Raw genomic sequence first — 23,875 nt, forward strand, 5'->3', positions numbered from 1 at the left:
CAATAGCACACTTGATATTACCACTTCATGATGTTTTGTGTGTGTAATCTTATAAACCAGTGGTACAGCGAGCAGTTCTATAAACCATTTTCAAATTTACTGACGTGCTCCTCTACCATTACCAGCTTAAAATCCTGTGTAAGAGGTACTACTGGCAGTCCATGGAATACCATGGCCAAACATAGAAATTTGTAACCACATACGGTGTTGCAATATAGGCGTCTATCATGCGCAAACCAGGAATTAAAGGCTGACAATATTTCATGAGGGTAATACAGCTGGAGTTGTTGAAGCCCACTGTGTGATTAGAGTGAACGTTGTCTCAATTACAACATATTCACTGGCAAACAAATATACAGACAAAGACTGCTTACCTTAAAGGCATGTACAAACAATTAAGTAATTCCCACGTGGCTTGGCTATACAATTCATTAATTTCTGATATCAATAGAATAGCACCATTATTAATACACAACTATTATCTTTTATTTATTCTCAAATATCAGAATTTACAAAAACAATTTCAGACAGTATTCAAATATTGAAAAAACACTTACATCCACAAAACTGATTAATGAAAGCCCCTTATCCGTCTCTTCCCGTGCGTGCACCAACACACAGACGCACATACACATTCATTAGGCACGCTCTGTTTCTAACACACATTAAAAAAAACAATGTTTGGTCAAAATCCAAGATAGAGATTAATCCAAATTTTCTGGATTTAAATACTGTAGTCATGGCCAACATAACCAATTAAAACATGCTGGTGCACATTTCGATTGATCACACCCAAATATAGATGACCACAGGACACACAACAGCATCAACAAACGTTAACTAGGAGTTGGCATATAACTGCCTCTCTTCCTCACTCCGAATCCCAGATGCAGGAAGCACACAGGCTCCTCAAGCCAATCACGATGCTACTGTCACCAGTATGACAGTTGCGTCATGATTGGTCTGAGCACCGTGGTTCGGTGTTCAGACAGGGAGTGGGAGCCTGTGCATGTGCTCCACCTAGGCTGTGCGATACAGAGGGGCAGAGAACATGCTAAGTGCACATGACTGTCCGGCCCAAGATGGCCGGCCAAACCATCATGTGCACTTATTGTGCATAAACCACTCCCCCCCTCCCTGTGACACCACCCTCACCCCACCCTAACCGAGCCCGGTAGCTATGAAAAAATAAAATGATAATAACGTTATCATCATTTTATTTTTCCTTCTTCCACTGCTCTGAGAGCAGTTGGGCGACGCTCCTCCACCTTAGCGGTGGAGCCGCCCCTGTTAACTTTATTGGTTTGTTTACATGCCCAGGACAAGTCATGTGGATTTTGGATTGTGGATATTAGTGCCAAGGAGGGAACTGGGAATCAGGTGGATTGCACTTCATAGAGGTGACTTGAAAAAATGTAGGTGGTTTCAGTTATATTTATTTTATTACATCATTTACTTTGTATTGTATTTGTCCCAGGATAAGGTGCTGCATAGTTAAACACTTATAAGGTCCAAAAGGCGAGACTTATTAGCTGTGCCAATGCTTGTTTGACACTCTGAGCAGCCACACACCATGTTCTATTAGTCCAAGAAGGAATGATTACATGCAGTGTCCTGTGGACCATTCTTGGTGAAGCACACTGTTGTTGGTGTCTGTGAAAGTTCTTACTTGAGGTGTACATCGCATCCAAACAATTTGTGTCAGCTAATTTGTTTTCAGGGGATTATATGTTGTTTTCAACTGTAGGCCAGAACAAATTTCTTTCTTAGGGCATTACACAGTAAAATTATTTCATACCACCATAAACGTGGCCCTTATTGCTGCACACCAATCGTTGTGCTGTGCAGTGTGCTATTTGTTACTTTAAGTCATGTGCCTAGGATGACGTGCACAGGATGACTAATGTACTGTGGAGGAATCAGTGGTGGCTGCACAAAATGGAAATGACCCTTTAGGTTGTCCCTGTCCTCATTTGTGGATGTGATAACATGCATGACTCTTTCCTTGTTGCTGTCTAGACTTGGGCTGGGAGAATATGCATACTGTTCCTGTCAAATCCACCTCAGCCTGGCAAGAGTACCTGGCCAGAGCCAACCCAAGAAAATCTCTGTGAACAAACAATCGAGGATCTGTGTACTAACATCCCAAAATGAGAATAAGATCAGTGATTCAGTTAGAACAATGGTATATCCTGAAATCTTTTATGATCAAGACTCGCGTATAATTAAAATGCTGCCTTAGTCAGATCCCTCCTGTGATCAAAAAGCTGCTCTGAATAGAGCTGATTCATAAACAGAGCCTGTAAATATCCAAAGGTTTGGCATAAATAGAATACTGGTATACTTGTATGCTCAGATTCTGGATAAACAGAATTGTGACATAAGCAGAGCATTTCTAGGTTTCAACTTCTCACATATTATTAGTCCTGACATAATCAGAAAGGATATTCTCAGAGTTCATATACATTAAGAAGGGTGTCGTCATTAATCATCTCACTGCATGGCACCAAATGGGACAAATGGATCTTTAGGCAGGAAAAGGAGATTTTTTTTATGCACCTTGTCCCTTGGGCAAGTAGATATTTTATAAAATTCCACACCGCTGAGCGGCATACAGGATGACAGAAAAGGTGCTGTTTAAGGGACTGAGACAGGATGTTTGGAGTCAAAGGAGGAAAATGTACCATGGTAAAGTCTGAAAGAGAGCCCATTCAAATAGATTTATTGTGCTAAAAACAGATTATGCCATTTTGCTAGTTGTCAGTCTACCTTAATAACACAACAAAGTTTATTATGAAATTTGATAACACAACGATATATACATCATACCATAAAATCTTAAAATTAAAGACACAAATCAAAAAAGCAATAACAATTCCTCTATAGACACTAATCCCTTTACTTTGCTCTCCTCTGCAAACTCAAGCCTAAGTTGAAAACTGTCAGGTGTCTATTTGAACTCATACCACAAAATTATTGCTTACAGATTGCACAAGGCCTTTGCAGTCACACCTTCATCATCAACTTTACTACTGGATCTTAAGTGGCAGAAAATATAATCATGGACAACATCACTCTTCTGATACCCTTATTTGTGAGTTGAAATGGGATCAAAAGTGGAAGAAATACATGTTTAACACTTTTACCCTACACCATTGGCTTGTGCGCTCACCTGTCGGCCCAGCTGACACAGTAAGTTGCCCATAACTAGGACAACAACTCCTAGAGTCTAGTGCATACGTACTATCCAAAAACTTGTCATGGTAATTAGGGACTTTAAATCAAAGTAGAATATGACTAAATAATTTGTGGCCACCTTGGCACCAGTCACTCCAAGTTGACTTACTTGGACCTTTCTTTCATTGTAAAAACATGCTATCTCCCAGTTCTGCCCATTTCCCAGAAACTCAGGAAATCCAGCTTTCCCAGCCCAGCTTTACTTTGGCACAGCCACTATAGTGTGGTACAAGAATGTGGTTGTTGGAGTATCATCTGAGATAAATATTGTGTCTTACATATTGTACACAAAAATATTTTCCGACTATTGTTTATAGCAGAACATCTAGCACCAATAGGGTGATATTTTTGTTAGCATTATTTAGGACAACATATGCATTTAAGGCAATATTTCTGTATACATTATTCTGAAATGCAATACAAATTGCTTCTATGCAAGGTTCAGCCATGATCTGGCCCAAAGGATCAAAGGCTTAGGATTATCCTGAGAGTCAATATGGCTGCTCCTGTTTCTCTCTTAGGGCTGTGGATGGTGTTCCCCGCTCCACCCCCAAGATGCTTGTAATACAGGCATTCTCAAATACAGCTTTCCCATAAGCCCACACCAAGTCACAAATCAGAATGCAGCATCCACTAATTTGCTCTGATACAAAAGAAGGGTCTCCTATCCTTATCAAATAAGGTAGGGGAATGAATCATATACCCAGACTTCCTTAAGGTATAGTTGCTATGAAAAGACATAGTAGGTGATTGTGGAGCTACAGTTATGTACACTTAAGTTGAGGGTGATTGTGGTTCTCTTGGGAATTCGGCGCACTAATTGAATAAGGTGATTTTGAGCAGGTAATTGTAATTGCTGGCTTCGGGTATTAGATGGGATATCGATATTGCTATGTATAGCAGAGGTGACTGTGATGAATTAGGAGTGTGGTAATTAATCAGATAAATACTGTAAGAGGTGTGCTTTGTTTAGGTGTGGTAGCGTGCAGACTGAAGTGGTATCTCAGCAGGTTGAAGTGGAAGGTGGATGAGCCTTGATTAACTTTTTCAGAGCTCAAGGCACATTATTGGCATAGTGAAGGTAGCTGTGGTAGGCTTAGAACTCATTGGATAGGTAGAGGGTGAACTAGGAGCCAGATGAATCAAAGGGTTTTACCTAGTGTCTGCCTATGTGTAAATTTAATGATGCATAACAGCCTAGACAATTTGCATGTTTTTGCTTTATGTATACAGATTGGAAGGTATAAAAAGAAAAGAAAGGCTAATGGGTTAATGTAAAATAGGATGTACTAAAGTACTGTGTACTTTGATGCTAGGGATGTAAACAAGGGCTAGAGTAAGAGCAATTTTTTTCTCAAAATATATTGTGATAATAAATTGAGAGTTAGCAGCAGATTTTTCTCAATTAAGTTAGTGAGCAAATCTTTTCAAGATCAGTGAAAAGAACGTTGTTTTCCCTCTATTTCCTCGCCCCTAAAGGGCTGCGCACTAGAATCAACTCCTAAGGCTAATCATATATTGCCCATCACACTCATGTACATTATTGAGCAAAACCTTTTTGACTGTCTTAAACATGTTCTAGATGGCATTACGCTACATACCTCAAGATATTACATCAATAATTTGAAAAGAATAATGGCGCTCAGTATTCAATAAATGCTACCATAAAAAGTATTTTGGAAGTGAGTAAGTAAAAAAACATTTCTAGTGCTTCACATTATCTGTAATTCATCAAAATGTTATTTCATTGGTAACTTAAAAGAAATAGGGTTTCGGTCGAACCTGCATTGGTGTGAGCCATTTGCTGCTGAGCATAAACACCGGAGCAGAGGCTGATGGGTAATCAGCTGGGAGTTCAAACGTAAGCAGAACTGGAGGCAAAAAGCAAACTTCAAAGTCACGTTTGATAGAATTTTTACCATCATCGCCTGTGTAAATAAAAGATTGGAAAATTAAGTTACGTTTTTAGGGTCCATGAAATCAATGATAAACAATGCAGTTGAATACAATACAGTGTTGCAGTCTATCCCTTGACAGGATATTTTAATAAATATATTATATCAATATTACAGATAATGCTAAAGTGTGCAACACTATATCCATATGTATCACTATATGTCTTATATTAAACCTTCCCTGTCGCCTGGTTGTGTTACCTCATGAAAAATGGCAAAAGGCTTGAAAGGGGAGGAAAGAGGCTTATAAAGACAGAAATAATCTCTAAGACTAGTATATATACACCACAGACTTATGATATATATTGTAAACACTAAGACTACTTTATATACACCCCAGACTGCTAGCAAATATACTATAAACACTAAGACTACTATATATACAACACAGACTGCTATGATATTATATTGTAAACACTAAGACTACTATATATACACCACAGACTGCTAGGATATATATACTGTAAACACTAAGACTACTATATATACACCACAGACTGCTAGGATATATATACTGTAAACACTAAGACTACTATATATACACCACAGACTGCTAGGATATGATGGAGCATGATTTTTGAAAATAAAATCGGCTCAATGACATCCACCTGTGTGTGTGTGTTAATAAATAGTAATGCTTGAAAACGAAACACTAAATATGCATTATTTAAAAGGTATGACACAAAATGTGTAGCTTGGTTCCTTAGTATGTGCACTGTTAGAGTGTACGAAGCAAAATATATAATTGAACCTGGTAGAATTACTCATTTAGCCGAAGAAATAATAACATGATTGTGTCAAATTAGTATAACTGAAAATGGATGATTAAATGAGAATCATCCTGTCTGTCTAAATGAATGCTTTTATATGTCCTGAACTGCAGGAATCTGCTTTAAAACACGAGAAATTTGTTTATTCTTCGTCAAAGTTTATGCAGGCTTTAGAAATGATTATTTTCTCTTTAGCTAAAATATTGTAGGCCATAGAAATGCTAGGGGATGTGCTTTTGTGCTCCTGGCCTTGTATTGTTTAAATGCTTCCTTAGAATGAAGATATTAGTTTATTCTGAATAGAACATTATAGGTTCTTTCCTGCCTAAGCAAAGGATGTAGTAGACTCAGATGAAACTGTTTCAACATTTATGCACAAATGTAGCTGTAGTTCTTCCTCTTCCTCTCTAGGAAGTTATACAATTCTTAGACAAAGCATGCTTAGAAAATATTTATAAATTCATTGTCAGGAGATTGTCTTCCTATGGTCATTGTCCAATAGAGAGGCTTGTAGAGAGTTGTAATAGAAACAATTTATCAGCGATAAAGAAGAACTGTACTATAAAAATGTACTGTGTGAAAGTGTTCGGCGGCTAGTTCACAAGATTGGTGACTTGACCCTGTGTTTGTGGTATGCTGTATGCCATGCTGATTCCTGGTTACTCTGGCTGGCATATCCTGCGCAATCCTAACTTTCCTTAAGACTTTGCACATCATTGGCTGGTGATGCCATTCATGCTATATCCTAACGGCCGTGGGGTTAGCCTTTTTGTCTATTTGCATGCTGTGCATTCGAATTTTCATTTCAAAAGGTTCGTAAGAGAACTGTTAATGCAGATGTTTTTCTCGCTCTCGCTTTCTACCTGATATTTTTATGATTTTGAGCATTCAAACTGTTATGCTTGTTGTGGAATTAACCTGTAACATTGAGAACTATGCGATGATAATTTACTCTGTACTTGTGTTTGACCATTAATATTTGAATAACAAAGAGGAAATATATAGAAAAGAATAGTGTTTGTCTTTATTCATGAGTTATGAGTTCTTTTGACATGATACTGTTGTTTATTGATGTCTAACTTACTCTTTCATTACAGGTCCTCATTGGGTAGTAGCTCTCCGATTTTCATTACTTAGTTCCTTTTAGCTCGACCAAAGATCCATTGGAGGACCTTTGAAACTGTTAACTGAATAAAAATGACTGATGGGCCCATCATTAAAGTTATGTTTCCGTTAGTGTTATAGTAATTGGTGTGGGACATAAGATGATATAAAAAAAAAAACAACGCTTCGGCGGCATCAGATATATACTGTTAACACTAAGACTACTAAATATACACCACAGACTGCTATGATAAACACTGTAAACACTAAGACTACTAAATATACACCACAGACTACTATGATTTATACTGTAAACACTAAGACTACTATATATACACCACAGACTGTTATAATATATACTGTAAACACTAAGACTAATTTATATACACCACAGACTTATGATATATACTGTAAACACTAGGACTACTATATATACACACACCACAGACTGCTATTATGCATACTGTGAATACTAAAACTACTATATATACACCACAGATTGCTATGATACATACTGTGAATACTAAAACTACTATATATACACCACAGACTGCTATGGCATACACTGTAAACCAATGCTTCTCTAAATTTTTAGACCCAAGACCCACTTTTTAGTATGAAAAACTTTCTCGAACCCACATAGCTTTAACGGACATGAGGCAGGTGATTGTTTCATGTAACTAAAGGATCATGTGGTAGCGCATTGTCATTTGCGGACAACACATTTTCCTTTTAAATGGTCATTAAATTTGCACACACATACAGTTTTATAGATACAACTATATTGCACACAAATGATGATGCGTGGAAATCAGGTTGCAATGAATATTTATTATTTTTGCATCACCAAGTAAAGTGTCTTGATTTGCTCTGATCCTGTTAAAATCTTTGTTTACATTACACTTATATGTATTTAAATTTTGCTGTGTGTTAGGAAAAAATTACATTCTACAGCCTTTCATTTCCTTCCACGCTTTATGTACCCCAGCCGGAATGTCACATAATTCACTTTACTATTCTTTCTCTGACTGCAAAGTGAGAGAAGTTTGTAAACACCAATCCCATGTTAAGGAAAAGTAAGCAGCAGAAGAAATAGCCTCACATTGGACCTCTGTCTTTTAAAGGCATCTTTGGCAACCCACCAGAAATCGGCTCGTGAAGCCCCCTAGTTTGGGAAACACTGCTGTAAACACATAGGTTATATGTTATCTGTGTGTCTCCACTGCCCTACGCATGTTAGCTTTCCTTGCAGTACAGCAGCATTTAGCAGAGATATTTTGACAGCAGTAGGCCACGTAAAAAACAAAAATGCACAGTTCAAGAAGAAAAAAAAAAAAGTGAACATCCATTTGCACCAATTTTCTAATTGTGTAAGGCGGAATGGTGCTGATGGTATTTGCGACAGGACAAAGGCATGGAAAAGACATGTTTAAAAGTATTTTCCTGTTTGCTTCATAAAAATTGGATAATACAGTTCCTCAGCATTTCAAATGTAAAATATGGGTCTCTGTTTGAATTAAAATCAATAGTGCAGAATCCTCTTGCTTATTTTTGAGTGATGTTCACGGATTAGGATTTCTTTGTTGCATACATTTAAATTGATTTATATGCTGTATCTGAGTTGCATGTAATCAGCAATTCGTTCTCTCCTTTTATGTGATGCTAGTGACAAAAAGCGTGATTTAAAGTTTGGGGGATGGGTACTTCATCACAAACATGACAGATTTCCTGTCTGGCCAATTGTAAGTACCATAGGAGATGATGCTCTTGCAATAAAGTGGATGGGGTATCCATCCCGTTTGTGATGGAGTAACCTATCCACCAAGCTCTAAATCAGAAGCAAATTCCCTGTAGAGCATTGATACTCAGAGTACGTCCCGAGGGCCTTATGTGGCCCTCCTGACCTTTACACAGGCCTCCTGGTCAACAGCAGCACTGGACTGCTGTTTACTCGTCTCGGGCCCACTGATCAACAGCAGCACTGGACTGTTGTTTACTCAACTCCACACTAACAATAAAAATATGTTTAAAAAAACAGGCAATTCTTTTTTTTAAAGGTTTATTGATGCTAAAGAAATTATGTAACTAGGGAGTCCTGCACCACTTAACTTTAGGAACACCTCCATTTTTAAAGACGTTGTGCATCAAAAGTATACAAATATGACAAAGGCTCTTCAAAATTCAAAAATGCATTTAATTAACATGCAGAACTACCCTTTCACCTTAGTACATCAGATTATATCAGTGCATTGAGAAATATTCCTTTAAAAGTGATAGTTTTCAAACAAGAATTTAGAAATATTCATTCTTCTCAACCACCCTGACAATAATTTCAATAGTGAACTAAAACGGCAAGTCAGTTGTTATGTGCACCCTTTGGCTGGCCGGAGTTTCTAACATATATGAACAACATTTTTAGATAATTAAATCAAACACAGGAGAAGGTTTTGTACAGCGCACATTCTGAAGTCATGTATTTCGAGATCCTCCTATAAGTGATAATGAAGAAAAAGGAGGGACAATTAAATAAAACAATTGCCTAGGATCACACAAATTGGTAAAGTGGGGAAGCCAGGATTAATCCCATGGTTTCTGGTTTCACATTGTTCAATTCCAATTCATCCACTAGATGTACATGGTTCACTTACCCTACAACCACCTTACTGCCAATCTTCCTTGAACCGCCACCCAACTGGCATCAATGTGGCCTTTGGTCACATCACGGACCAAACTTTTTGGACCCGGGGAAAATGTTTGGGAATACCCATTCTGTAGAGAAAGCTACCTACATTCTTCCAATTAGTCGTAATCACTTTTAGGGCGACAGGTGACTTTTAAGTCATATGGGGCAATTTGATGCTCCTATTTCCGAAATCCCAGTAAAGATTCAGTTCTGAAACAATTGTGACTTAAGTGGATAGTGCATCCTTAGAAATGTCACCAAATAGTATTGCGATAGCAGAACGGCTCCACAGAGCGCAGAATAGTAACTTGTGAAAAAAGATGGTAAAAGCAAAGACTGCAAAAATACAGGCTGAACTCAAACACTGCTACAATACCCTGGCCTATCATATATAAATATCTCCCACCAAAATTCCATATGACCCTAAACCTCTCTCAATAGAACATTTGAATCTTGGAGTCATCGCCAGAAGGTAGTAAGACACAGGAAGTATCTATGCCTGATGAACATTGCATACCTTATTGACTTATTCGTTTTAATTATATTTCTTTCTGTTTTTTATATATACATTTTTGGAGATGCTTTTTAATATATACTTCACCATTATAGGGGGACATGGAGGAGGGGGACATGCACAGTGAAAAAAGGGAATTCGAGGATGAAATAGACAAACATATATCAATAATTCATACCATAGTGAATGCAAAAGCTACTAAGGCAAGTATATCTAAAATCCAAATCGATGAATACAATGCATAAAGTACAAAAAATATCAATACAATGCGCTAATCTCCAGATTGTCATATTCTTAAAATACAAAAAAACAGAAAAGCATTTTAACTCAATTCTAAAGTGTTTGGCTAAACATCTTATAATGAATTATACTCAGTGAAGAATAAAGATCACTGCCAACATCCCAATGAAAACCATTGATACTAGATAAAAAAGCTATATACACAATTCATATCCTAGTGGAGATAAAAGCTACTAACGCACATATGTCTAAAATCCAGACTCATAAATGCAGTACAGCTGATACCATTTAGTAAGAAAAAAAATATCATAATATCATCAGAACTATATCCGCCTAAACATGTTCTTAGAGCACAGAGGGCATACAATTGCTTGAGCAATAAAGTGCTTAAGGCATGCAGATACATATTTTTTTATTACAAAGTCCCTTCTAAAATATCTTAAGGTCACCAAGCCAACCCAAATCCAACAAATGATTGAGTCTCACATCTTCTGGAGGGAATGTATCCCGTCTAAGAGGGCACCCTAGATTTTCTTTCCCTTCTGCCTAGCCTTTCTACCTTTATAGTCGTATAGTGCAGACACTAGATTGAACACTGACAAGAAACGACCTCGCCATTGCTGGAAGGAGGGGGGTTGGGGACCAAGCCTTGCTGAAGCAATACAAATACTACAAACTGCTGTGGCGAGGAAAACCAAAGCCTCCCTTTCTACAGCATCTGCTACCTCTTGCACACCTAGAAGCATGATTTGTGAAGTCAATACTAAATTAGTGTTTAGGACGTCCCCCAAGAATTTTGAGATCTCCAGCCTGAGTGAATCTAGCCGTGGACATGTACTGAAGATATGGATCAGAGCCGCTTCAAGACCTTGGCAACGAGGGCAGGGTGTCCCCTCCGTACCCCACTCCCCACCTCGCAATCTTTGCAGGAGTGAAATATAAGTCAGAGAATGTTTTGTAATACTGGGCCTGCAACCCAGAGGAGCAAAGTAGGGTACCGTTGAGCTAGAGGGATTCATACAAAAAGAGATCACTTGAGTTGAGTCTCTGCTGCCACTTGCTATTGTGTTTCTCCAAATCATCAGAGATGTTAAAGCACAAGTGTCTATATATCTTCATAATGGTACACCCCTCAGAGCCAAGCAGTAGCTCCAGAAGAGGTTCTCTGGAAAACCCAGTAAGGCCCCTAGTTTTCCTATGTAAAAGATTGTGGATTTGTAGATATTTGAAGGAATCTCTATAGTTTCAATCAACTCTGTCCCGGACCTCCACAAATTATGCCAGACCTACTCCTTGAAAACAAATCCCTTCCCCTAGTTTCGACAACGCCCGTCTCTCCCATCTTAGCAAGCAAGTATCATGGACTATATCTGGCGAAAGTGAATTCCTCTGTAGGGGAGTGTACCAATTAAGCCTGCCTAGGCCCGCCTTTTTCCATCAAGCTGCCCGGATCTTAAAGGCTGCCCCCTAACACCTTGAAGCCGACTTCTTTATCACAGCTAGATTCCACTAGTATTAACAAACAGCCCTTAGCATCTTCCCCAATTAGCAGCTTAAAGGTAGTTGGTGCATACTCTATGATTCCCTGTGTCCTATATGTTTCTCTTATAAGAGGTCTCATGTATTGAATAGCAGTGACAAGTCTTAATCTTTGGTTCTGTTTCTAATGAAAGAATTCAATCCATTTTAGAGCAGTATATGTAACTCCGAAGTAAGATAAAGGAGAGCAGGTGACGTTTTACATCTTAGATCTAGGACAGAGTTTAAAACACAAAATTGACCCACCGCTAACAAATATTCTGAAATCCTGGGGCAGCTCGAGGCACACTTTTATCTGCCCGCCTTGGCTATACGTTGCTCTCCGGAACTCATCATCTTCATAAATACTAGCCAGGGCCAGCAGCTCATCTTCCTGAGCTTCCCTGTCTTCCGCAGACATGTAATCCCCTGTAAATGATAAAAGAAGTGCATCATTAAGAAATTCAAAACAGTTGGTGCATCCAATCACTATTTTACTTTAAAAAGTGATATATTGTTTCGTAGTCATAATTAGGCTTTTTTCGAGAAAATACATAACAAAGGTTTTATTTTTAGGTCAAAGCCAACCAGACACGCAGCTGTATGGTTGTTAAAGACGTCTTGGGTACATTCCGAAAGCTGACCTAAGAATGCATTCTGCCCATTGCTTACCATTGGCTTTGTGGTTTGTAACTCACATTTTCTTGCTTTCTACTTGCTGGCTCGGTTTGCTTTAGGCTCTCCAGCATGTATTTGTGCCTCTATGGAGCACAGCTTGTTTATTGTATTCTTTCAGGTGCGCTCTCTTTCTGTAAACAGACCTTTAAATTTTGTTCTTATCTTGTCACATTTGCTGTGCATTCTTAGATAGAGGTCACATGTCAGGCTCTGTCTTCCGATTGAGTTTTGTGTTTACTTTTCTTTCTCTCACTTCAAAGTGAGATGATTTATCTGACAATCTGGACATGTGAAAGGAAAGGCTTTTCCTAGCGCACAACACAATTTAAATGTCTGTAATTGAACAGTGCAATTATTCCAGAATATATCAGAATTAGGAAAGCACAAATAAAGCACATTTTTTGCAGTTCTGAAGTGTGGTGGAAACAAATATTTTAATATGTTAAAAACACAAGGTGGTGCCATTTCAACACATTCTGAACGAGCAAAGCGGTCAAATAGCACTACTCAGAGAAGTCAAAAAATTACAAAAAAGATTAAACAGACAACAAAGCCTAAATGATGGAAGTGCAGGTGGATGGCTGAAGAAAAGGAGGCAATGTTCACTGCAATGGTGCATTCGCTCTGTGCGGATCACCTCTGATCCACCATCAACAATCTCTCACTCTCTAACTTAAGAAAACTAGCCAGTGTCTTCTCACTCACTCACAAACCCCGCTTCTGGAGGCAATGAGACTTAACCGGGTGGCTAATTTGGGCAAACTAAAGAAGATTCTGATCATCTATTGAGTTTAAAAAAAATTATGGAATCACATTGATGTCTAACACTTTTTATTAATTTGGTTTAAGCATTTCTTTCAATCTCTGAGGCATGCCAGGAGTTCAAGTAGCTGGGAACTGATAAGAACTGAGTGGCACTAGTCTTCCTGTTGAGCTTCTCCCTTTCTTTCACAACTGTTTTCGCTGTGAGCATTGAGAAGTCATTATCACTATTGGTATCTCATATTTTTTTTCTCAGCCTCATCAAACATTTTTGCCTCTAGATAGAGAGATGCAAAATGCTGCTTATCCACAGCACCTTTAGGTGGCGTCCCGCCTCTCCCAATACTGCAGATATGGCCTATTGGCCTAAGTGGGGTAGCAATAGAACTGTCTAGCTGAAGAACCACCACCTGGAAAATGACCACTTCTGCATTGCTCTAAGAATTTCTGCCAAATCCTAGAATGAAGCTGATCTCCTGCTAACTGGCACAGTGATCGTGAGCAATCACAGAGTCCTGGCAGACGCAATACACCCCCATTCACACCAACTTAGTAGCAGCACACTTAAAGGTTCCATCTCGAGACTGAAACACGTCAGGTAAAACTGTACAGAAAGAGAAGAAATCCTGAGTCAAAATTGAGACTGTTTCACCTGACGACAGAAAGGTGTACAAATTTAAATAACTATTTTAAATTTGATTTGGTCCTCAACCAAATTCTTTCAAACTTGGGGCTAGGAATTTCTAAAGCAGTTTACTACACAGGCTATGACCAGAGGTATGAGTCAAGTATGCTGAAGGATGAGGCACCAGCATGACAGCAGATTACAGTTCTTTGCTGAAATATGTTTGTCCCAAAAGCATCCCATTGGACCCTGGTCCAGTGTCAAATGTAGAGTCCAGTTTAAATTTTAATCCTGTGTATTAGGTAAATGTACCACAAGATGCACCAATTATAATATAAACACACCAATCTGCAAGTAGTGTCCTGCAAATGTATGAATCTGTCACATAGTAAATAAAGAATGCAAGATAAGAAAATATAAGCGCCAGCAGTGTGGGTCTTAATGGCGCACTAGTGTATAGTTATTGTTATCTATGATTCTGGTAGGCTCTACTTTTCGTGACCCCACTGCTTAGAATCCACAATCCATAAACAACAATTTCAAAAATTAAAAAGGAGCATGAATTATTATATATAAATATTTGTTTGATTAATCAACGTAGTTTAGATATAGAGCTGTCCAAAACATATCCAATATCGATAATTTGGTGTGATTCAATCATTCAGGAGTCTTTATTCATTATTTTAAAAAAAGCTTATTCCATTCAGCCCAGCAAACCCATTTCCTCCCTTTGGACTTCATCAGGGTTGTGCATTGCATCAATGTCGAATTTCTGAATGATGTATAATCTTCTCCCCAATCCAGTATCTTCATGAGAAACCAGTCAAGGCTATAGGGTGGTATAATACCCTGTTCTATCTTTCTCCTACGTGCTCCAATTGCGAAATACCACAGACAATGGACATTCCTCGTGGCATTTCGAGATTGTAGCAAATAGGAGAAAGATAGAACAGGGGGTATTATACCACCCAAGGCCAAGACAGGTCCCTCATGAAGATACTGGATTGGGGACAAGGTATTGCAGCGCCTCCAGGAATGGTGCACTGCCTGACCTGGGGAAAACAATGCTGTTCAAAGAAAGACGAGAAAATGGAAGAAGCTGGCAAACTCTGTAGTGTGGCGCTAATGTGTATGGGTGTGAATAAAACCAGTCTGGCCACTTTGCAACCACGGAGGCCCCCGGGGGAAGTAAGACCAGCGGTCTAGTCTTCCCCGGGGAGTTCGCGCAAGGGAAGGACAGGGGAGGAAGGGGTGGGATAAGGGGTGGGGTCGCAGGTAGGGATTAAAAGGGGGAGGAAGAGGAAGTCCTTCCTCTTCCTTTCCCCAGCGCCTCAGGGAGGGTAGTTAGTGGATCGTTGGTGCGCGGTGCGGGGCCTGCGGAGCTTCGGTGGATCGGCGGGGGCGTGGTTTTTGCGGCGGTGAGTGGAGTGTGTTTGTGGGTGTAGCGAGCGATTTCAGGGCTGCCTCGTTTGGCAACGTGTGGCGGCCTGCGGGTGTCGGGTGGAGTCGGCTGGGGCGGAGCGGTGGTTGGTGCGGAGCGCGTTTGTCATGGAGTCGGGAGGGGGTCAGGCGCCGGACGAGGCGGCGGTGCGGGCGGCGCTACAGTTGTTGGGGCGTGCAGGGAGGGCGGACCTTCTGCGGCCGGGTGTGTTGGAGCAGGCGTGGGTGGGAATGTCCAGGACGCCGCGTTCGGCGTCCGCGGGGGTGGCGGCGGCGGTTATGGCCTGCATGGAGGAACCGCCTCTTAAGAAGCACGCGGTGGGTGCGCGAGGGGGGGCAGGAAGGCGGGGCCTGGGGGGAAGCCCGGAGATAGGCGTCTGAGCCTCCCGGCAATGGGTTCGTCGTCGGGGGTGCCTGCGGGGAGGGGTGGGGGGGCTTGGGGTGACGAGGTTGGGGCGGCGGAGGTGCGGTCGGGCCGGGGGGGGCCCGGGGCCGGGGGCAGCGGGGTGGCTTCATTTTTAGTGGACTATAGTGAGGACAGCGACCTGGAGGAGGACGCAGAGGGGCAGGTGGGGGATGATTTCGCCCTGTATCTTTCGGGGAGTGAGTCCACGGGGGGTGAGGGCGGTGGGTGGGGGGACCAGGCGTCGGACACGGCGGGTGGGGGCAAGGGGAAGGGTGGGGGGCGGGGAAGTAAGGGCAAAGGCCCGGCGAAGGCGGCGGGGGGACGGGGGTCGGGGCTTGGGACGCCTGGGGGTACGGGCCGCGGTCGTGGGGCGCGGGCCGCGGGGGAGGGGCGGTGGGACGACGGTTGGGAGGAGATGTCTTTGGAGGAGCGTATCCGAGAACAGCGGCGGTTGATCGAAGAGACGGAGCGGCGGTGGGAGGAGATGTGCGCGGCCAGGGAGGGGGAGCGGGCGGCGGACCGGGCCGCGGCGCGCGGGGGAGGAGCAGAGCCGGCGCGGGGGCGCGGGCGCTGGGTGTGGCTGGATGAGGCAGGGACGGACTTGACGTCGCAGAGACCTGGTGGCGCTGGGGCCCCCTCGGACTATGCCGGTCACGAGGGGGGGGGGGATCCAAGCCAGCGCAGATTGCTGGTAGAGGCCGAGGTGGGCCGGCGGGGCGCACGACGGCCTCCAGACGCCGGGGCGAAGCAGTAGGGGGGTCCGCGGCGGCCTGCCCTCCATCGAGGGAGCGCGCATCATCGGCGCCGGAGTATGAGTTTGTCCAAGGAGAGAAAGGAAAAGGAATGAAGCGTGTAGTGCGTGAGGTGCGCGTGGAGCCCAGTGAGCCTGTGGTGGTCGAAGAGCTGGATTACGAGTCGGAAAGTGAGGAGCTGGAAGAAGGCGAAGTGCGTGAGGTGATGGGGCCGGTGGCAACGCGGAAGTTTGGTGTTTTCCAGGAAAGCAAAGCCAGCTGCAGCAAGACGCCAGCGGCGAGGGTGTCAGCCCCGGGTCCCGGCGGACGGGCGCAGGAGGTGCTACGCACTTTGACAGGTGAGAGCACATGGTGGGGGGCGTGGGAGGAGGGGATCGGGCTGGGGCGTAAGAAGTCTTGTAGGTCTGTGGGGGTGGGGGATGGGTCAGTGAGGGTGGTGGGAAAGACGGCGCAGCCGAAGGTGCCGGCTAAGGCGGCGGCCCCTGAGGGGGATGAGAAGCGGATGGTGGGAGCTGGCGTTCAGACGGAGAAGGTGCCAGATGGGAAGGAAGAAGGGGGAGAGAAACATAAGAAAAAGCTTCCGTATATGGGGTTGGCGATGCCACTGGGGTCCCATCTGTCTGAAAAGACGAGGGGCAGGATTTGGAAACATGAGTATGTGGACGTCTTTAAATTGTTGCATCGGGAGATTCAGGCGAAGGAGGGGTCTAAAGAGGAGGAGTGGGAGTTGACACGGCGGCCGCGGGTGCCGGTAAATATGGAAAATTGGACGTCGGCCTTCCTGATTTATGCCAGTATTTATTGCGAGAAGCATCAGGATAGGGCTATTGCGTTGTTTAAATACATGGATGTCATCAGAAAAGCGCAGATGCACTTTGGGGGTTTCGCCTGGCTCAGTTACGATAAGGAATTTCGGGCGCGGGTCAGCGTCAACCCTGACAAGCCCTGGGGAGAGGTAGATCAGGAGCTGTGGGTGCAATGGATGGCCTCCACGCAGTCCTCTGCGGCAACCCACACTGCGAGTGGCCTTCCGGTGGCTTATCGGCCTTTTCAGTCCCGTCCCGCCTCGGGGGGGGCGGGTGGGGGAACAGGTGGAGCTGGGGGAGCGAGTGGGCAGGCTGCCGCTGCCGGCGCAACAGGACAGCCTGCTAAGAGTGGGGGAGCCACCACTGGGGCTTGTTGGAATTTCAACAAGGGGTTCTGCACCCACCACCCCTGCCGATTTAAACATGAGTGCTCTAAGTGTGGAGGCAAGCACCCGGTCACGCAGTGTTTCACGTTGGCCACCCCGTCCGAGCAATGGCGGGTCACGAAAGGAAGGGGACAGGCTGGGCCAAAGGGCTCCTACACCGGTTAGTGTGGAGGCCATGGGTCCGTGGCTCTCCCGCTACCCTGATCGGGCGGCGGCGCTGCGGCTGTTTTGGGGATTCACAGAAGGGTTTCGGGTGGGGTACCAGGGGCCGCGGGAGCGCAGGTGGGCAGAGAATTTGCGGTCGGCGAAGGAGTTGCGGTGGAGGCAAAATTGCGCAGGGAGGTGTTGGAAGGTCGCGTGGCCGGCCCGTTTGACACGTGGCCGCTACCTGAACTCATCATATCCCCGTTGGGGGTGGTTCCAAAAAAGGAACCTGGCGAGTTTCGTTTGATTCACCATTTGTCATGGCCTGAGGGACGGTCGGTGAATGATTTCATCGCGGAGGAGGATTCCCGGGTGCTGTATGCGTCGGTGGATGATGCGATCGGGTTGGTGAGGCTGTGTGGGCGGGGGGCGGAATTGGCCAAGTGTGACATCAAGTCGGCGTTTCGCCTTCTGCCGATTCACCCGGAGGATTTCTCGGTGCTGGGCATGCAGTTCGGGGGGGCCATCTTTGTGGACAAGGTTTTGCCCATGGGGTGCGCGATCTCCTGCGCTCTTTTCGAGACTTTCAGTTCCTTTCTGCAATGGGCCTTCACTGACAGGGCGGGGCACCGGCTGGTGTCCCACTACTTGGATGATTTCTTGTTTGTAGGCCGAGGTCAGTCGGGGGAGTGTGGGGCGGCTTTGGGCCACTTTCAGAGGATGGCAGGGGAGTTTGGTGTGCCGTTGGCGCCAGAGAAGACGGCTGGGCCCAGTTGTTGTCTGGCGTTTCTGGGGATTGAATTGGATTCAGTGGAGTGGATGGCGCGCCTCCCCCAGCAGAAGGTATTGGAGATACAGGACTGTCTGAGCCAAGTTGTGGTGCAAAGGAAGATTGATTTGAGGTCCGTCCAGCGTTTGTTGGGCTTGCTGAACTTTGCGTGCCGAGTGGTGCGGGCGGGCAGGACGTTTTGCAGGCGACTGGGGCTGGCCATGTCAGGGGCAGTGTTGCCCCATCACAGGGTGCGGATTTCGGTGGGTGTCCGGGCGGATCTGCGAGTGTGGCAGGGGTTCTTGAGTGACTTCAATGGGGTCTCCTTGGACTTTGCTGATGACAACATGGTGTGGCAGGTGCAGATCTTTTCGGATGCGGCTGGGGCGCGCGGCTTTGGAGTTTTCTGGGATGGTCGGTGGTGTGCGGAGCAGTGGCCGGCGCACTGGTTGGCACAGGGCAGGAGCATTGCGTTTCTGGAGTTCTTTCCGCTGCTGGTGGCGTTGCAGGTGTGGGGACAGGAATTCCGGAACCGATCGGTGCTTTTTCATGTGGACAACAGGACGGTGGTGGATTTGGTGAACCATCAGAGGGCGAGGGACCTGCGGGTGCTGCGCTTGCTGCGAAGTTTCATGCTGCTGTGCTTGCGCTTGAATGTGCTGTTTCGCGCGAAACATGTGCCGGGCGTTAGCAATGACATCGCGGATGCATTGTCTCGTTCGCAGTGGCAGCGTTTCCGAAGGTTGGCGCCCGGAGCGGACTTTGCCAAGACCAAGGTGCCGGAGGGTATTTGGAGCTGGGGGGAGTGAGAGTGGTGAATCTGGTGGAGCAGTCTGTTGCCGAGTCCATGCGGCGGACGTATCGTTTGGCATGGGTGGAGTTGTGTGTGTTCTTGGGGTGGTCGCGGGGTGAGTGGCGGATGTCTCAGGGTGAGTGTGAGGCGGGTGTCGTGCGTTATGTGTTGCACTGCATGGACAGAGGATTGTCGTCAGTGACGATTGCAGGCAAACTGGCGGGGATTTCCTTCTATGGGAAGCTCTATTTGGGTTTTGATCCGGCCACGGGTGAGTTGCTGAGCAGGATGCTGAAGGGCTGGACCAGGGAGCGGGGAGGGCGGGGGGGAGCGCCGTTGCGCGAGGCGATCACTTTTGACCTGTTGGTGGATGTGTTGGGGGAGTTGGGTTTTCTGTGTTATGATCGGTATGAGTTGGCGTTGTTCCGCCTATGTATGTCGTGGATGTTCTTTGGGGCTTTCCGGGTTTCGGAGTTGCTGGGGGGTAAGGGGGGGATGGGGATGAGGTTCGAGGATGTACGTTTGGATGGGGGGCGCCTGGGGATATGGTTGGGGCGTTCCAAGACGGATCAGGCTGGCAGAGGCACGTGGGTGTGGCTGTGTGAGTCTGGGGAGTTGGCAGTGTGCCCGGTGCGGGAGTGGAGCAGTTTTTGCGGGCAGTGCGGCCGTCTGGTGGGGGAGATTTTCTGTCATGCCTCGGGAAAAAGGGTCACGGCTTACCAATTATTGGCGGTGCTGCGCATGGCGTTGCGGCGCTTAGGTAGGGACCCGGCGGGGTATGGGACGCATTCCTTTCGCATCGGCGCGGCGGCGGCACGGCTGGGCTGGTCCTGGGATAAGATCAGGAGGATTGGTAGATGGCGTTCGCGCTGCTGCGAGCGGTACGTTAGGAAGTAGGGCGGAGGGGTGCGCGGCGGCTGTGTGAGCGTTGTGCGCGACCTTTCTCGTTTCTAATGCTCCTTTTTTCTTCGTAGGTTGTGTTGGGGGTCCTGGAGCCAAGACGGTTACCTGGATAGTGGGACATTCATTTGTGCATTGGGCTGCCAAGTTTTCTGACAGGCAGGTGTATGGGCGTAGCCTGGGCCTGAGAAGCTGCAGTCATGAGGTGTTCTGGTGGGGTAGGAGTGGAATGCGCTGGGGGGAACTTTTGCCTTGGCTCACGAAGAAGGTCTCGCAGCAAGGATGTCCGGATCTGCTGGTAATTCACCTGGGAGAGAACGACCTGGTGCGGCAATCAGCGGTGTCATTGATTTATTTGATGCAGAGGGACTTGGCAGCGATCAAACGCAATCTGGCTGGCGCTTGTATTGTGTGGACTGAGTTCATTCCCAGAAGAGTTTGGAGGGGGGCGTTGAAGCCCGCTGCGGTGGAGCGCGCTCGCAGAAAATTGAATAGGGCGATGAGAGTTTTTTGTGAGGACTGTGGGATCAAGGTGCTGGCGCATCCTGGTCTGCGGCTCGAGGAGCCCTTGCTTTTTAGGACCGATGGCGTGCACCTTTCGCACATGGGAAACGCTTACTATATGATGGAGATGAGGGATTTTATCAGTGGGCTGTGGAATGAGTCGATCTGGTGTATGAGGAGGTGAGGGCGAAAGGTGCACTTGTGTGGGGTGGGGCAGGTAACCGCCCTCCGGGGGTTCCCTGGTTGGCGGATTGGGGAGGGGGGAGTAGTCCATGACGGGCATACTCACCCTTCCGGGGAGGGGGATACTGGGGAAACGTGGGGGTGCGTCAGAGCAGTGGACGACGAATGGAGATGATGGTGGAGTTTTGGAAGAGAAGTGAGGAAGCGAATGGAAGTGAGAAGGTTGCGGTGTGAAGTGGGGATGGAGTAGTTGGAGTCTTGGAGAGTATGGGTAGTGAGGAATGTTGTTGTTGGGGATTGTTGGGGATTTTGTGTTATGTTTCTGGTTATGGTTGTCCAACCCTGTCCTAATAAAATGGCCTTTTACGCTAAAGTACCTTGCGTGGACTGATTATTGCGCGAGGAGGCCCCCGGGGGAAGTAAGACCAGCGGTCTAGTCTTCCCCCGGGGAGTTCGCGCAAGGGAAGGACAGGGGAGGAAGGGGTGGGATAAGGGGTGGGGTCGCAGGTAGGGATTAAAAGGGGGAGGACGAGGAAGTCCTTCCTCTTCCTTTCCCCAGCGCCTCAGGGAGGGTAGTTAGTGGATCGTTGGCCACCCGCCCACCCGGCAATTACATGACTAGTTGGTGAGGTCATGTTTTTTCAGCGTGCCAGTTTAGGGCGGGTTGTGTTTGTGTGGGGCGGATTGGGGAGGGGGGAGGAGTCCATGACGGGCATACTCACCCTTCCGGGGAGGGGGATACTGGGGAAACGTGGGGGTGCGTCAGAGCAGTGGACGACGAATGGAGATGATGGTGGAGTTTTGGAAGAGAAGTGAGGAAGCGAATGGAAGTGAGAAGGTTGCGGTGTGAAGTGGGGATGGAGTAGTTGGAGTCTTGGAGAGTATGGGTAGTGAGGAATGTTGTTGTTGGGGATTGTTGGGGATTTTGTGTTATGTTTCTGGTTATGGTTGTCCAACCCTGTCCTAATAAAAAGGCCTTTTACGCTAAAGTACCTTGCGTGGACTGATTATTGCGCGATCTGTCATGATTTATTTATCGGACTTTTTTTCTCTCTGTCCCAGGGCTTCACTTTGGAAAAGAAAAATGCCAGAAAAAGAAGACTTTTCCAGCATAAGTGTTTCTTTTTTTTAGAGAGGGTAAGACTTGTTACTTGAAGTCATGGTTTTCAGCAAGTGAGAATAAGGAGACAGAGACAGAAAGAAAGGGAATATGGGGAAGAGGAAGAAAGAGAGTGTGAGAGAGAGGGAGGGACAGAGGCAGGGCAGGAGTATTGGACACTGTCCTTATCTTCTCTGGGCAAGAAAGAAAAGACAGAGTCATTTTCCTTCTCTGCCCACCCTCCCGTCCCCGAACGGCCGAGCCTTGTCTATAGGTCTTGACTATTTCTTCCGTCCTGGGACGCATTTTTTAAATAAAAAAATAGGGGAACGGATTCTATTAAATTTTAAAAACTAGGGGCACGCCGTGCCATGCCGATCCCGCCCACTTCGAACGCTGAGTAAAATGACTAAAAAAATACAGCTATCTCCACCAAGTGGTACTTATGTATGTGCTGGATTACTTTAGACCTGTATCTAACAACACTACTATGTGAACGGGAGCCCCAAATACCTGTTCTGTGTGCTTCATATTGTTGAATGTAAAAGCTTATTTTTCATAACGTCAGGCACACGACTCGTTTGCTTTACTTTTTAGTAAGTTCCCCATTATCGTTGAGTAATATAAAAAAATGCAAATACCTGAAGGAGGAGTGCGAGCACAGGAGACCGTGTTCTTGCTTACCTGGCTCCAGGAAGGCTCCTGTTTAAAGTCGGTGTTCCCACTGTGGGCGTCAGCTGATGTAAGCTGAGGGAAACTCTTCCTGGTGACGTCCGCGCACGCAAAGCAGCAACAGAGGAGACTGGCTCATAAACAGACCGCACAGTGAATGACTGTACTGGCAACCGAGCAGCTTCACAAGAGAAATCAACGAGCGGGGCGTAAACTATCTTAAAGCAACAGTACAGCCAAACTAGATGGCACGCTACCACAAATTTAACGTCAGTAATACAAAGTTATGTATACTCACCATTTGTATTATTCACTTTGTGTATGTAGGGCAATTACATCACGAATACCCTCAACCTGATTTCAACGAAACGCCTAGAGGTGAGTCAGTTCACAGTATGCGCTGTAGAAGAAAAGTTGTTTGAAAACAATTACAGAAAGAGGCCCAACATCTGCAAAAATCAAATGTCTTAGGGAATGCAAGATGAAGAAAAAACATGACAAATGTAAACATCGACTGTATTGCCAGCATGAATTACCTCAAGAGGTTTACAGACAGTTTTTTAAATGTGTATTCGTATGTGTATTTCAACTGTCTTTGCAGTTTATGATGCCCACTGCCAGTGCGAGCCCAGGGTGCATGATTTATCGATTGTTTAGCATGTCATCTCTAGCATGTTTTATACTATTAGTCTGCATTTGATTTTGGATTGTATGCTCTTAAATAATGAAAATGCATCCTTATTATAAATTATATATATTTTTGTAACCGTTTTTATTGGTTTTCAGTTCAGTACATGGATTACAAGAGGATACGAACCAGGAAGCATTTATATACGGTATTAGCAGTGTTTGGTCAGGAGCAGTCGGTTCATTATTGCATAACAATAATACAAACATTGACAAGTCAGATCACAACGGGAGTGGGAATTCATATT

General features: G+C 45.2%; 1 protein-coding gene across 4 annotated transcripts in view; it reads right to left on the reverse strand.

The window, feature by feature from the left end:
- The window catches only part of LOC146811098 (E3 ubiquitin-protein ligase RNF14-like), an 80,986-nt gene extending 57,878 nt beyond the window's left edge, over positions 1-23,108 (reverse strand). The window contains exons 1-3 of one of the 4 annotated variants that reach the window (XM_085618145.1): positions 22,953-23,108; positions 12,289-12,450; positions 5,020-5,165 (exon numbers count right to left, since the gene is read on the reverse strand). In XM_085618145.1, coding sequence (XP_085474271.1) covers positions 5,020-5,165; positions 12,289-12,442 — 300 coding nt within the window. In that variant the 5' untranslated portion in view covers positions 12,443-12,450; positions 22,953-23,108. Of the gene's footprint in view, positions 1-5,019; positions 5,166-12,288; positions 12,451-22,909 lie in introns of all 4 variants that reach the window. The other 3 variants (XM_085618146.1, XM_085618148.1, XM_085618147.1) reach the window with 3 other exon arrangements.
- Positions 23,109-23,875: the final 767 nt, after the last annotated feature.

The sequence above is a fragment of the Triturus cristatus genome, chromosome 7 (genome assembly GCF_964204655.1).
Source record: "Triturus cristatus chromosome 7, aTriCri1.1, whole genome shotgun sequence".
Classification (NCBI taxonomy): Eukaryota; Metazoa; Chordata; class Amphibia; order Caudata; family Salamandridae; genus Triturus; species Triturus cristatus.